At 54.2% G+C, this 14,613-nt stretch overlaps 2 protein-coding genes across 3 annotated transcripts in view; one reads left to right on the top strand and one right to left on the bottom strand.

The window, feature by feature from the left end:
• NUDC (nuclear distribution C, dynein complex regulator) overlaps nucleotides 1–3,082 on the top strand; it is an 8,460-nt gene extending 5,378 nt beyond the window's left edge. Inside the window, exons 7-9 of the mRNA XM_057387728.1 lie at nucleotides 357–440; nucleotides 531–649; nucleotides 2,254–3,082. Coding sequence (XP_057243711.1) covers nucleotides 357–440; nucleotides 531–649; nucleotides 2,254–2,305 — 255 coding nt within the window. The 3' untranslated portion in view covers nucleotides 2,306–3,082. The remainder of the gene's footprint in view (nucleotides 1–356; nucleotides 441–530; nucleotides 650–2,253) is intronic.
• Nucleotides 3,083–6,521: 3,439 nt separating this feature from the next.
• KDF1 (keratinocyte differentiation factor 1) lies at nucleotides 6,522–14,252 on the bottom strand. 2 transcript variants are annotated; one of them, XM_057387725.1, is made up of 5 exons: nucleotides 14,082–14,252; nucleotides 13,153–13,305; nucleotides 10,126–11,212; nucleotides 9,316–9,390; nucleotides 6,522–8,755 (listed from the first exon to the last, which is right to left on the bottom strand). In XM_057387725.1, exons 3-5 carry the CDS (start codon nucleotides 11,192–11,194, stop codon nucleotides 8,673–8,675), a joined length of 1,227 nt encoding a protein of 408 aa, XP_057243708.1. In that variant the 5' UTR covers nucleotides 11,195–11,212; nucleotides 13,153–13,305; nucleotides 14,082–14,252; the 3' UTR covers nucleotides 6,522–8,672. The 2 variants fall into 2 exon arrangements, with proteins under 2 accessions (XP_057243708.1, XP_057243707.1); XM_057387724.1 differs by lacking the exon at nucleotides 14,082–14,252 and adding an exon at nucleotides 13,549–13,915.
• Nucleotides 14,253–14,613: the final 361 nt, after the last annotated feature.

The following is a 14,613-nucleotide window of genomic DNA, read 5'->3' as shown; positions in this document are numbered from 1 at the left end:
TGTCCTTTAGTGGAATAATGGTGTGTCTTGACATTTGTTAGTGACATGAAAATCCAGGGACAGACCCTCCTGTGTCTCTTGTTGTGTCCCCTCTGGGCCTCTCCTGGTGGTTTGTTGTAATCCCATTTATGTCCAATGCCAAACAGAACATTTGACATTCTCCCACACGTCCCAGCTGTGAAAATTTAGGCTGCCTGAAGTAGTTTGAAATGAAAGTACCCTTTATCCATGTACAGATTTTACTGATAYTTAAAAACTGTCAAATAAAGTTCAATTCCAGCTTCTTTTTCCAGTGACTTAAAAACCCTCAAGCAAGTCCAAGAGAAATAAACTATTTTTTCTTCTTCATCCTGTAGATCAATAAGATGGAATGGTGGAACAAACTGGTTTCCACAGACCCAGAAATCAACACCAAGAAAATTAATCCAGAGAACTCAAAGGTAAGAATCCTTCTGTTTTATGGGCCAGAGCCTGCTCAGAAATGACCTCACTTGAGCCCAGAGTTGTTCCAATTTGGATTTTGCTTTCAGTTGTCAGACCTGGACAGCGAAACTCGCAGCATGGTGGAGAAGATGATGTATGACCAACGACAGAAATCCATGGGCCTGCCCACCTCTGATGAACAGAAGAAGCAAGATATTTTGAAAAAGTGGGTGCAGCTTGTTCCTTTGCATGGTTTTGCCTTTCCAAGCATTTCTTTTTCTCTCTGGCACAAATCAGTGACCAGAGAGCAGTTTGGCCTTGGGTCCTACCCGTGCTCACATCTGCACAGTCTCTGTGGTGTTGGCCAACCACCAATGTTATCAAAGCCTGTGGGGGTAGAAAGCCTAACGGGAAAATCTGGGAATAGCTCAGCTCTGGAATTGTCTCAATCTGCTGATTGCAAGTCCAGAAGGCACCTTTAGGMCTGGAGGTGCCATCTCTGCTGAACTTTAACTTGGTCTTGATTGGTTCTAATCTGCCTTGGTGGCCCAGCTGATCTCCCCTCCCTCCACTTGCCCCCAGACAGTTGTCCCCAAGCCACTTTTATGGCTTTATTGCCCTGTTTGGTATGAATGCACTGGCAGGGAAATGACTGCTGGAGCTCCCAAGGCCACTTGGGAAGGTGTGGAGGCAATTCTGGCTTCTGGGTCACGCAGCTTCTTCAGCCCCACAYCTTATCTGCAGCTGAAGGATTGGTGTGGCTGAGCTGACTCCTCACTTCCCGTTTATCTCAGTGCCAGAAGCTTCTCTGAAGCTGTGTGGGGTGTGAGCAGAGCAGAGGCCAGGCTTCCCTGCTGCCTGGTGAGCAGGGCAAGGGRCAGCACCCTCTGCTCCTGGGAGTCCACCCTGCTGGCAGGGACACTTGTTCCGTGCTCAAAGTTGGGCTGCAAAAGGTGCAGAGGRAGTTTAGACTTTGTCCAGGGCAAAGGAGACTCTGTGAGAGCTGTGGGTGCTGATCTCTGCCAGCAGAGCTCTCCTGGCTGCAAACAGGGACTGATCCTCACAGCACAGATGGCTCTGGAAGTGTAAAGTGGGAATGCTGTGGGAAAACCCTGAGGTGGGGACACAGAGAGGATCATCCTGCCCTCAYGTGCACTCTGTGTGTGACTCCTCCACAGGGCTGTGATGTTTTGTGTCCCTTGGGAAGAGTCTCTGTGTGCCCCAGGCACTGCTCTCAGAACTTCCTGAGCCCATACAGTCCCTGGAAGGTGCCCCTGCCCATGGCACGGGGTTGGAACAAGATGATCTTTAAGGTCTCTTCCATCCCAAACCATTCTGTGATTCCCTCTGCTGGGACTGCAGGACATTTGAAATCATTTCCATATTCCTCTGGTCATGTCATCCCTGAGTTTTTACTGGGAAAGCTTTGGGAGATTCCCCATATCCCCATATYCCATCCCAATCTGCCCTCCCCATCTCCCCTCTGCCCCACCAGCAGTGTTGTGGCTGCTACGTGTCCATCCCAGAGGGAGCAGTTCAAGGGTGTGTGTTTGATAATTAATAAYTCCCGTGTGTGTGTTTGATAATTAATAACTSCCGTGTGTCTGGACTTGCTGACCTGCTAGTCTGGCAGGAATGCTGCTCCCACTGACCCCAGAAAAGGTGTTTGTAGTGCAGGAAATGTGTCCCAAGGAGCTCAACAGAACCCTCCCTGCTATGGATGATGTGGGGTTGCAGCAAATCTCCACAGTGCAGGAAGCAGAAATCCTTCCCTCCCCAAACAGAGGCTCTGCTGACTCACCCAAACTCTTGTCTTTGTTTTCCTTGCAGGTTCATGGAACAGCATCCAGAAATGGACTTTTCAAAGGCTAAATTCAACTGAGCTCTCCCCTTCTCCCCCCGTTTCAGTCAGCCCATAAATGGGGCAGGATGTGTATGGTTGGATATTCCTCACCTYGGGCAAGTCAAACCTGCAGTGTCCCCCACCCGAGCTTGCTGTGGAGGCAGCTGAGCAGAGTCACCTCAGTGTCCTGGGGAGCAAAAAGCAGGGCCAGAGCAGCCACAGCAGCTCCAGCAGAGCCATCTGCCACAATTCCCAAAGGGCAGAGAGGAGAGAAGGAGGGCTTAGAGCACTAAAGGGTCTTGGGGCTGAGAGRTTTTGGGATAAATCCTGAAGGTATTGCTTCGTTCCCCTGGGCTGCTCAGAGCTCTTCATCCTCTCTTTGCCACTCAGCTACTCCTGAGTTCTACCCCTCCTGCTCTCCTGTGAAAACAAGGGTCAGCTTGTTTGGTAAAATCATTATTTTTCTGCCTCCTTGGGAAGTGCAAACAGCAGTTTAAAATCCCAGCTATTGCAGTAGAGACAGAGCCTGCTTCTCCTTGCTGCTGCTCCTGGTTGTGCCAGAAGTGGGACATCTGGAGCATTCCAGGGAGAGTTTGAGCTGCTGTCCTGGAGCAAGGAGAGGCTGGAGAGGCTGTGGCTGTGGTGGGACAGGGATTGGGGGGCTCTGGGGGTGCTGTTCCTGCTGGGAGGTTCCTGCCTCTTTTCCAGGAGCCTCTCCCCGCTGGCCACGAGCTCCTGCTGACAATGGCATCACTCTGCATGTTCGTATCTTTGTTCAAACTGCAGTGCAACATAAAGGAAAAGCAGTGGAATGTCTGTGGGCAGTGTGGTTTCTGTGGCAGGAGGGATTTGRGGTSTGGGATTTGGGATTTGGGCTGGGAGGGAGAAGGAGGGGCTCTCAGGGTGCTGCCATGGCCGTGCTCTCTGCAGTTCTCTCTGGACACCTCTCACCCTCCCAGCTCTGCCCTGAGGCTCTGTCCCCACCTCAGAACAGACAGTGGGAGCTGAGTGCTGCTCTGGGCCCTGCTGAGCCCCACTCCCAGCCTAARCCCTCAGGCCTGACCCAGGCTGGTKRSTCCAGGCTCTGTTCTCCACGGAGCAGCACAGCAGGAAGCCACCCTTGCCCCAGGTGACAAGGAGAGTGTCAGGAAATCCTGGGCTCTGTCCCAGCTCCCTGCTGCTCTGMTGCTCCCTTCTGCATCCCCCAAACATTTCCACCTCCTCCCCAACGGCTGAAAATCCTGCTTGGGCAAAGTCCGGCCTGGAGCAGCACCTGCCGTGGTGGGGTTGGTTTTTGAGCAGTAGAGCTCTGTTTGCACGAAGTCTCCCATTCTACAGGCTCTTGGGGGCAAAAAGGAGCAGTGACCTGAGGGTGAGCAAGGACCAGACTGGGGCAGCTGCCTCTGGAGTGCTCTGGCCCGGATCTTCTGCCCCATTTGTCTTCCAAATCACCCTACACACCCCTGCATTCACCCTACACACACACTGCCTTCACCCTACACACACCTACATTCACCCTACACACCCCTGCATTCACCCTACACCCGCCTGCATTCACCCTACACACCCCTGCACTCACCCTACACACCCCTGCCTTCACCCTACACACACACTGCCTTCACCCTACACACACTGCATTCACCCTACACACCCCTGCATTCACCCTACACACACTTACATTCACCCTACACACCCCTGCCTGTCCCTGCTGTGGCCCTGATAAAAAAGCAGGATCTGGTTTTGTGAAAAAAGCCAAACTGCTGAATTTGAAGGTTTTAGCCCCGGAATGAGCTGCCTGCCTGTCTGCACTCCCTGTGGGTTGTGGGACTGGTGAGCTGGGAGGGCTGAGCTGCTCTGGGGTGTGAAKGAGCTCCACCTCTCACCATTCTGAGCTCTGCCAGTGCTGGAGGAGCTGGAGCAGCGGGGCCAGGCCCTGCACTGCACAGGATCCCCATCCCTCCTGCCCCTCCTCGGGACAAGCACAGACAGGCACCACCCCAAACCAGCAGAGTCCAGGGCACCACCCCAAACCAGCAGAGTCCAGGGCACCACCCCAAACCAGCAGAGTCCAGGGCACCACCCCAAACCAGCCTGGGCCTTTGTTCTTTCCCCGTTTCCTCCCAGCCCTGTATCCACAGCAGAGCCCTGAGCCTCACCTGGCAGCTCCCTCAGTGCTCCCAAAATCCTGCTGCTCCTCTGTGCTCCACAGGCTCGTGGCTGGTGGGAGCCACAGTGTTTGGGGTRACAAGTGGGAAATCCCAAATTTGCCAGTTCCTGTGGCAGCTGAGAGAAAATGGAGAAAAGGCAGCGTTAGGAACCCCCAGGGGAGCTGGGACAGGGTTTTTGGGGGAAGGAGTGTCATTTTGGGAGATGAAGGCAAAGGCAAACAGCGCTGGGAGAACGGGGCCATCCCTGCTGGCCTGACCCCACAAAAGAGGTCAATGCCCGGGGCTGTGTTTGTGAAGTGATCCCAGAGCTGCCCCTGGACTTCACCCCCTCGGCAGCGGAACAGAAGGTGTTTCAGTGACGGCCTCATCTCTGCAAACACCCCCTGCCACACTGCCCTGGCCAGGGGAATCGGGAGCAGCCTTTGCTTCCCCAGACAAACCCTGCTGGCTCCGAGCTGCTCACGGCTTTGGGAGTGCAAAACCCCCTCAGAGTCCCACAGAGGGTGGCACTGTCCCTGTGCCCGAGGCAGGGCAAGGCTGAGCACAGCAGCAGCGCTGGATCCATCCCCACAGGCACATCCTGGAGCCCCAGCAGAGCACTTGGACAGTGCCAGGTCACCAATGTCCTTTTGCCTTTCCACACCTGCCCTGGCCACCTGCAGAAGCTGTGGCTGTGCTGCCACCAGCAGGAGGGCACAGCCTGGAGCTCCGTCCTCACCTGCCCAGGGACATCCCAACCTCCTGCAAAAGCAAGGCTTGCAGCACAACAGGAAAGTTTTCCCCAGTCCTTTGGGTTTTTTTTTCCTAACAGCAGCTCCTGGCTTAGCTTTTATTAATGAATATTGCAGCTCAGAGCATTTRGGAAATATCCCAGACTGCAGGACTGCTTTGGGAAGAGCGATGGAACAGCAAAACCCCAAGGAGGGAGACAGAAATAGCGAGGATTGGATGTTCCTGTGGAGTTTTAGGAGGAGCCTCAGCTGCTCTGTCACTGCAAGGACCAGGCTGTGAGGAATTGGGGTTCATCCATCTGCTTCCTAATGTCTGAGCCACACTGAAATAAATCATCCAGCACTCAGGGTGTGGATGTGAAGAGGAATTTCTGTAACACTCGTGCACCATTCCCTGCAGAGYCCTGAGCTCCCTTCACTCCATCCCATGGGAGGGATGGCTTGGGCTGGGCAGGACAGGGATCCCTCTGAGGCCACAGAACCCACAAAGCCTGGCAAAACCAAATAAAACAAAGAATGTCTTCAGGAAAAGCTGYGTGCTGAGTCAGGCTCCCAGAAGGAAGAACCTGTGAGAGAGAACAGGTCCAGGTAAAGGCTTTCGTGTTTGTGAGATCTGCACTTGGGCAGAACWCTCAGCACTAATGCTCAGAGCAAAAACCACTCCAGCAAGAGCCAAGACAGCTTAATCCACAGCAAACACAACATTCTGCAGACAAAAACCCCCTGGATTCACTCTGTGGATGTGAGCAAGGAAACCCATGGAATGCAGCAAAAGTGCCTGTCAGGCTCCAGCCAGCAGCTCTGAGRGCTCCAGACATAAAAACATCTCCAGAGACCCTTCCCAGCSCASAGAAGGCAGCATTTAGCTGCTCGTGGCTCTGAAATCCTCCCAGGAAACACATCCTGGTCCTGTGCACCAGAGTGAACCCCCCCAGAGCCCCCAGCCAGCCCTGCAGCCAGGAATGGAGCCCTGCAGGTTATCCTGGGCTCTGCTCTGGAATGGGAAAGGGCAAAACTGTTCCTTCAAGTCACAGGTCAGAAGCTGATCCTGCCCCACCATTGGGAAATGCCACATTTCCTACCTGGAGCTGCTGACATCACAGGGACAGCGTGGAAATTCTGCCCCCRGGCTCAGGTTTTGCAGAGCTCAGTTCCAGATCAGTGCTCAGGGAAGGTCCAGGTTCCCTGCATTTCCCCAGAGGCTCCATTTGCATCCAGACAACAGCCTGACATTCGGGATCCCCTGGAGCTTCCAAATGGATGAGAATATCGACAGYAGGAATCAGCCACACTGTGCAGCCCCACCCCAGGATCCCCAAGCTGATGAAAACAGGAATGTAAAAGTCACAGCACAGGTAAAGAGCACAACTTTTATTTTATAAAAAACACCAAACCAGAACATTTAAGGCCAATGAGTGCAAAAGAATCCCATAAGACACCACAGGTGAACCAGCTTTGGGGACCATCGAGTTGAGAGCTTTCCTCTTAGTGAGGTTTGGGGRTTTGGGGCTTTGCTTGTTCAGTTTAATCTGCACACGCTCACTCTTCATACCCAGACATGAAAAATGTGGATTTGCTCTGGAGCAGAGACTGCAGCTCTTTGCCAGTCCAGCTCAGGCTTTGTCTGCAAAGCACAGCCCCAGAGCTGTGTCAGTGTGACCCAGGGGACACCTGAGTGCTCTGAGGAATTGTCCAAACAACAAAGGACAAACCCACGGAGAAGCAGAAGCAGAAGCCAAGCRGGTCCCTCTCAAAAGGAGGTGACCTCACACAGCTCCCCTGGGAGTCCCAGCCTGGCCTTGCTTCAAGTCCTTTCCTTGTGTAAACTCCATTTCTCAAAAGCCAACAGCTTTAAACACAGAGCAGGGAGGGGAAGCCAAATCCAAGGCTCAACCTCTTCCCTTTATCTTCAAAATATCTCTGTCAGCATCTCCAGGTGTGGTCTCAGTAATGTCCCTGATTTCTGGAAGCACCTCTGAAAAAAAGCCAGTGCTTTACAAAGCCAGGCTCTACCAGGACTGAACTGTCCATTTCAAAGGGGTTTGGCCTTTTAAAGAAGCCCTTGAGAGAAATGAAATCCTTCCCCCCTTTCCCAAACCTCTGAAGAGCAGTCACAGGCTGAAAATAAAGGCACATTTCAATTCAGCTAAAGCGCATTTCAGTTCAATTAARGCACATTTCAGYTCAATTAAGGCACATTTCAGCTCAATTAAGGCACATTTCAATCCAAATAAGGCACATCCCAGTCCAACTGAGGCACAAAACCATGATCCCCACCAAAGCCTGGGACCTGTTTGGGTTTCCCTCTCCCCAAAATCCAGTGGGTGTGTTTATCCTGTGACTGGTAAATTCAACAGAGTGTTTTCTATTCACGTCCAAGGGCACCCAAATGTACAAACAAGTCCCATGGCTTCACGTGTTTACTTTGTGATAAACAACCAAGTGGCAACTGCACAGATGCAGCTTCCTCCTGCTGCAGCCCTCAAGGTCACCTGGCACCGTGCCCTGGGATGGCACTGCCCCATCTCCTGCTGGAAAGGAAAGGAAAGGACCTGCAGTGCCTCACAAACCCTCTGCAGATGCCTTTTCTTTCCAAGGAAACCACTTTTAAAGGATTTTCCAGCAGAACAGTCAAACAGCCCAGGTCTGAAGTACAAAAAGTTAGGAGTGAATCAAGCATTTCCCTCACCTGCCACAATCCTGGTTCCAGGCTCTCCCAGGGCAAACAGAGGGCTTGGCAGAGCTGATGCCCATGGTCTGCTCAGGGGCACAGGGGCAGCTGTGCAGCCATCCCACCCCCACAACTGGCACTGGCTCAGCAAATGAGCCAAGAGACCAAAAATTAAATGAACCCATAAACCTGAACCTTCTCACAAGGCAGCAGGAGATGACACCAAGGGACAGCAGGGAAAGGCAGATCTGGCTACTGAAAACACCATGGGTAGAAGATTTTGGGTGTGTGGGACCAAGCCAGCACTTTAAATAGAGATTGGGGTCCCTTTAAACAGAGATTGGGGTCCCTTTAGAGATTGGGGTCCCTTTAAACAGAGCTTGGGGTCCCCAGGGAGCAGGATGTCAGCCTGCAGCTCAGCACCAGCACCAGCACAGACACCGGGCACTCATCCCCTACCCGAGGTCACTGAGGCAATGCAGGAGCAGGAACTGTCCAACAGATCCCCAAAGCAGGGAAAGGGCTGAGCCACTGAGCTTCTGGAGCTAAATGGGATTTACAGAAACCACAGAGGCACAAATCATCTGCTACTTCCTTGTCCATCTTCTCCTCCCTGGGCACACATTCCACCTCCTGTGTTCATCAGCTCCGCAGTTTGCTTCCTTGATTGTCCATAAAAACCAAAATATCCAGTGAAATACTCAGCAGGAGGAATTTGGCTTCAAAAAGGATCAGGGGAGACTGTGGAGARAACAAGCCCATGGCACAGCACACTCCATATGAAGGAGGAGCACTGTGGCTGCAGCAAAGCCCGGGATGCTCCCTGCTCCCAGGTTTTAACAGTACACCTGGAGCAGAGGGGCCCCCGAAGAGTCAGTCTCTGTGTCCTGGAAAGAGGAATCTCTGCTTGCTGGAGAGCCTGGGGAGGAAAGAGAACAGAGTGCTGTTAGACCAGCAACTGCAGAGGGGAAGGAGCTGCCACAAAAACCTTTGTGTACCATTAGGGAGGAGAAAGGCACACAAAGCCCATGGCAGGAACAGCCCTGCCTGCAGTGCAGCCATCTCCAGGACAGAGCTGCTGTCAGCAGGAGGAAACTTGTGCTGGCTGCTCTTGGGGAGGATCCCAGCCCGTCACTCTTGCCTGCTTCCCTTTTGCACAGTTCCTTTTGTTCCCAGTCTCACCCAGCTGTGACCTCCGGCAGGCACACCCCAAATACAGCCCCAAACTTTGTCAGGCACCTGGAGGCTGAAAGCTCTCAGAGCAGGCCCTGTGCAAGGACAGGGAATGTGCTGCTCYTGGATTTCAGAAAGATCCCCCAGCCCAGGGAGCTGTCCGAGCTCCATCACTCTGCAAACCCAGGAGAACTGAGGGGAATCTGAGGAGCAGGGTCAGCTCAGCCTTTGTGCAGGGTGAGAATACGGACAGGGAGGGTTCAGTGATCCCCCTCACAGCCCCAGCCATGCCAGGTCAGTCATTACCTGCACTGCTGTGCCTCCTCATGTTCCTGGCCAGCACATCTGCCGGCGTCTCCTCCGATATCTGCACGGCCAGTTCTGCAATGAGACAGGAAAGGGTGATGTAAAGGGTGACAGGAAAGGTGACTCAGCAGCAAAGGTCCCTGTCAGGGAGCACCTCAGGRGCTGATCCTTCCCACAGTTTGAGCAGTTTGAGCTGTGTGTCCCTAAATACCAGGAGCAGCCTCTCTGCTGATCTGAAGCACAACACCCACGTGCTTTCCCTGCTGCTTCTGGATGTCTCCGTGCCCTTCACACTCTACAAACTCTGTCACAAACTGTTGTGGAGCTGAGGCACTTGAGGCTGCTCCCACAAGGAGGARGAGGCAGGAGGCACTGGTGGTGTGGAACTGCCCTTCCTCCTGTGTGCTGGGATGTTCGTGGTGTGGAGGAGCTCTGGGCTTTGAGGACACCCTGTCATTGCAGTCTGAGGGTGGCACAGCACAGCAGCACGTGGGAGAGAGCAGCTGAGTGACTGGACATCCCCTGGCACAAGCAGCTTGTCTGGTCCTACCAGTTCAGTTTGACTCACGGATTTTCTGCCTCCCTCAGAGGAGCAAAGGCACAATCAGCAGCAGCAGCAGCAGCAGCACAAACCCTTCCATTGCTCAGCACAAACCTCAGTGCAGGGAAAGGGTGAGAAGCAGAGCTGCCCTCCCACATCCCAGGAGAACAATCCCCTCCTGGGCACAGAGCAGCCTCAGCCCCTCTGCAGTGCCAATCCCGGGGTTTTGACACCCCAACCCTCCCACAGCCCCCAGGGACCCCACACACCGTCCTGGCTGGTGACCACGGTCTCCAGCATGGTCTCGTTGCCGCTGTCGGGCGCGGTGGCCCGGCTGGATTTCTCCTGGTGGCTCTGGCTGGGCTGGATGGAGATGTGGGGCCGGACCCTGCTCTTGCGGGTGCTGATGCGGATGATGCCCCGCACCAGCCTGCACTCAGCATCCTGCTCATCCAGGTTGTAGTCCTGAGTGATGCTGTTGATCAGGTCCGAGATCTTGTTGGTTTTCTCCAGGAAWACGGTGTCTGAGGTGCACTTGGCCAGCTCGTCGATCTGGTGCACGCTGAACAGCTCCGTCAGCTTCTTGAAGATCAGCACGTCGATCTGCCTGCTGGACATGGAGCCGTTGAGCTCGCTGATGTCCACGTCGGACTCGTGGAAGGAATAATACTCCTCCGAGCTGCGGTGGCTGCTGGGGAGTGGTGGCTTTTCCATGCTGTTCCTGAAGGGCTTCTCCAGCAGCTCCTTGCAGCAGGAATCCGATTCCACGTGGTGGTTGGGGCTCCTGTTGGGGTAAACAGGGATGCCCTTCAGCTTCACATCGGGGTAACTGAAGCTGCTGCCCATGCTGGATTTTTTGATGGGGTTGCCGTTCTTCTCGGCAGGAGAGGTGCTGATGGGGCTGTTKGGGAGCCTCCCGTTGTAGTCTCCGTTCTTGCCATCATCCGTGGAGGTCTCGGCAGGCCCCGCATGGGGAATGCACACACTGCAGTCCTGGAAGCAGCCCCCACACGTCACTATACAACAGAAAACAGCCTTGTACGTGTTCCAGGCCTGGGACAGAGAGGAGCAGCAAAAGCTCTGGTTTGGGGGAGCCTCTGCCGTGCCAGAGATGAAGGTGATGCTCTCTGCCTCGCGGCCGTTGGAGTCTTTGAGCTCGGCCTTGCGCCCTTTCCTGTCTCTCATCTGCTGGGCTCTGCTGCGGCTCGCTTTGATCTCGGGTGTGGAGCCACTGAACACCTCCAGGCTGACATCAGTGTCCCTGGCTGCCCGTGTCCGCAGGGGCACGGCCTCCTGGCACGGCTGCTCCGGGGGCGGCCGCGTCCTCCGGCCCAGCATGGCTCGGCTCTCGGGCACCTGCAGGCACAGAGAGCTCCATCAGAGCAATCCACCCATCCCAGGCACACTCAGCCAGCTGGGGCCATCAGCACTGAGCCATCTGACAGCCACACATCCCCAATTCAACATTTCAATCATTTATGGGAATATTTCACATCAGTGGGGCACACAGAGGGGATCCAGCCCACACTCTGGGCTTCTCCCACTACCCAAACTTTGCTGCTTCCTTTGGGGAGATGCTCAAATCAGAAGAGAGATGCTTTTAAAGGACTATTTTCAGACCTCAAAATCCCTGTAAGCTTCAGAAGAGTTCCCTCCATGCAGCTGGAAGAGGAGTCACCTCCAGAGCAATAAAGGAGCAGCACAGTCAGAGGTGGAGCCACTGACAGCCTCCAAAGGGAAAGGATCTTTTTTTAACCAACTTCCTTTTGTCTTGCATTCCTCAGGATTAGGCTGGGCCCTGACAGCGTTTATCCATTTCAAAACACATCGTGCCCAGGAGGAGATGACAAGCAATCCATCACSGTGCAAGCTGCCAATTCCCACTCCACGTTATTTGCTGCTATTCCAATTKAGAGGATTTAGCAATGACAGCATTACCAACACTAATGATTTTTGCCAGTCATGCTAAGGTCAGGTGATGCCAAAGACTTCCCTATGAAAACCTGATGTCTTCATCTGGATTAAGGSAAAGACCTTGTCAACAATTCAGTGTCAAATTGCTGCTCATGGGAACAAAACCTTTACAAACCCTGCTACAGAAATCCCACAGCAAACCAACACAGCTCCTCCAGGTCTGCACGCAGGAGTAAACTATCCCTACAATGCCCACTGTCCCGTTCCATCTCCACAGGACCAACAATCACAGTTTGGCACGTTAAYCCTCCCTATTTTTAATCTTTTTATTATCAAAGCTCAGCACGGGGCGATGTGAGGAAAGTCAGCTCAGGGCTGTCACTCTCCACTTTTACAGCTCTGCCTTTATCCCAGGCTCTGGGGGGCCCCAAAATTCTCCATGGTYTCCAGGCTTCTCAGCTAACACTGCTTTCACCTCCGAGAGATCCTTTTAAATACTAATTAGGGTAATTAATAAGCAGTGAGAGCCCAGCCATAGCTTAAGTGTTTTAGGAATGACCTTGTTGCTTTACTATAGACTTTCTCCAGGACACCTCAAGCATGAATAAACAAATCTGTCTGACCTTGTTAGAGCACTGCCTCTTTTCCCTGTTTTTTGAACCAACAGCCACATTTTCCCCACACAGAAACAGGCCCAGACTGAAAACCAGGCACTTACAGCACACCGCTGCTTTCCAGGAATATTTTGGCTCAGTTGCCATATAAAAATTCATCCCAGGAGCTCCCTTTGCACATTCCTGGGCAATATGCAAAATAAAAAGCCCCAGATGCTCCAATTTCAGTGCTGAGCAGGCAGAGCTCCCTCACCTCAGCATCACTATAGAGATTTGATTGCCTTCACTTCAGAACAAGTTTGGGTTTTTCTTCCCAACTTCATCATTTTTGTAATGCAGTTCAAAATTTAAAAATAGGCTACAAAAACATGAAATGAAACAAAAAGGTTTGAGCTGAACTGAGAGCTGCTCACTGGGATGTTTCTCTTTATCCCAAAACCTCACAGAGATCCAACATCTGCACTGCACAGCAACACTCCTTTATACCACAACAGACAATATTCTGAAATTTCAGAGCATCCTGGACACAGAGCAGCATTATCTCAGCTCTGCAGAGAAAAAGCTGCGGGTTCAGGGGTCAGAGACATCTCTGTGCTCAGCCATTCCCATCACAGCTCCCATTTCTGAGGCAAAGGGAAAGGTTCCCTGGGAGCAGGGACAGGACACAGCTCCTCAGTCCAGCAGCTCCCCCAGCACAGGAGGGGCTGCACTGACCCCTCAGCCATAAATAAAAGCTCAGAGCAAAATCCACATCCCAGAGTTACTCACACAAGGGTTGGGAGCTTCCTCTGCTGCCAGGCAGGAGCTGTGTGTGACTGGAGAAATTCCCTCTGGAGAAGCTCAGCATCTGCTCCAGATCCAGGAGGGTTTGCAGGAGTTAGCCCGGGTCCAGGATCTTCATTGTTCACAGGGAGGGATCTCCTTGGGAAGGTTTATAAAGCCCAGTTAAATGTGAATCTCCTCACAGTCACATCTGTTTGCTGTAAGCAGTGTGGTTATGGAATGTGCCCCAAATTTGGGATTCACACACTGAGAGAGCTTCTCTGAACTCTCTGGAAGCATCCACACCCGTGAAGGGTCCCAAGGAGCCGTGCAGGAGTGAAAACCACCCTAAAGCTGTTCCCARGTGCTCTGCTGGCACTGGGCAGGGCTGGGGATCCTCACCCAGAGGGAATGTGGGTCCAGCACCGTCCCTGAGCATCCCTGCACAGCCAGCACTGTCTGGGATGGAAACAAAGCCTGAGCAAGGAACAGCCTCCACCAAACACTGCCCTGTGCCCCCGATCTGAGCACCCACCCCAATCAGGAACTGCCTCCACCAAACACTGCCCTGTGCCCCCGATCTGAGCACCCACCCCGATCAGGAACAGCCTCCACCAAACACTGCCCTGTGCCCCCAGCCCAAACACCCAGCACAGGGCAGGGAGACAGAGCTGGAGCCTTTCCTGTCCCAAATGAAAGGGAAGGGAAAGGGGAGACCCCCACGGGCACTGAACAGAGCCCCTGTGCCCACCTGGGGCCCCATCGCCTCCAGACAGGGGATTTTTGGGGAGAGGAGAGGCTGGCAGCAGAACAGCCCCATCCCAGCCTGGCCAGGCTCCCACAGCGCTCCCGCTTTGCTTTCGACCCGGTAAAGGGGAGCCAGGGGGAACCGGGGACACCCGAGACCCCCGGGAAAAGCTCCGACTGTCACAAACCCCCGGGAAAGCTCCGACGGACAGCAGCCTTCCCCCGGGCCGGGCGGGGAAGGTCCCGGAGCAGCGGGAAGGGGAAGTGCGGGGACACCGAGGGGACACCGAGGACAGGCGGTGGCGGTGGCGGGGGCCGGGGCGGGGCAGCCGCGGGGATCCCGGGCTGGGGGTGATCCCCGTCCCCTCCTCCCTCCCTCCCTCCCTCTGTGCCGCTCGCGGCTGTCCCGGGCCGGGCGGGGGAGCGCCGGGAGGCAGCGGCGGGGCCGGGCCGGGGTCAGGGCGGGGTTCGGGGATGGGGTCGGTGCCGCTCTCGGTGCCCGTTCCGGTTCCCGTTCCCGTTTCCCGTTCCCGCTCCCGTTCCCGTTCCCCACTCCCCGTTCCGGTTCCCGTTCCCATTCCCATTCCCGGTTTCCGTTCCCATTCCCCATTCCCATTCCCCGTTCCCGTTCCCCGTTCCCATTCCCCGTTCCCATTCCCGGTTCCCGTTCCCGTTCCCGTTCCCATTCCCCGTTCCCGTTCCCGTTCCCATTCCCATTCC

Source organism: Malurus melanocephalus, unplaced genomic scaffold (genome assembly GCF_030028575.1).
Source record: "Malurus melanocephalus ecotype Western Australia unplaced genomic scaffold, MMel_1.1 scaffold_1326, whole genome shotgun sequence".
Taxonomy (NCBI): Eukaryota; Metazoa; Chordata; class Aves; order Passeriformes; family Maluridae; genus Malurus; species Malurus melanocephalus.
This window is presented reverse-complemented; position numbering and strand designations above follow the sequence as displayed.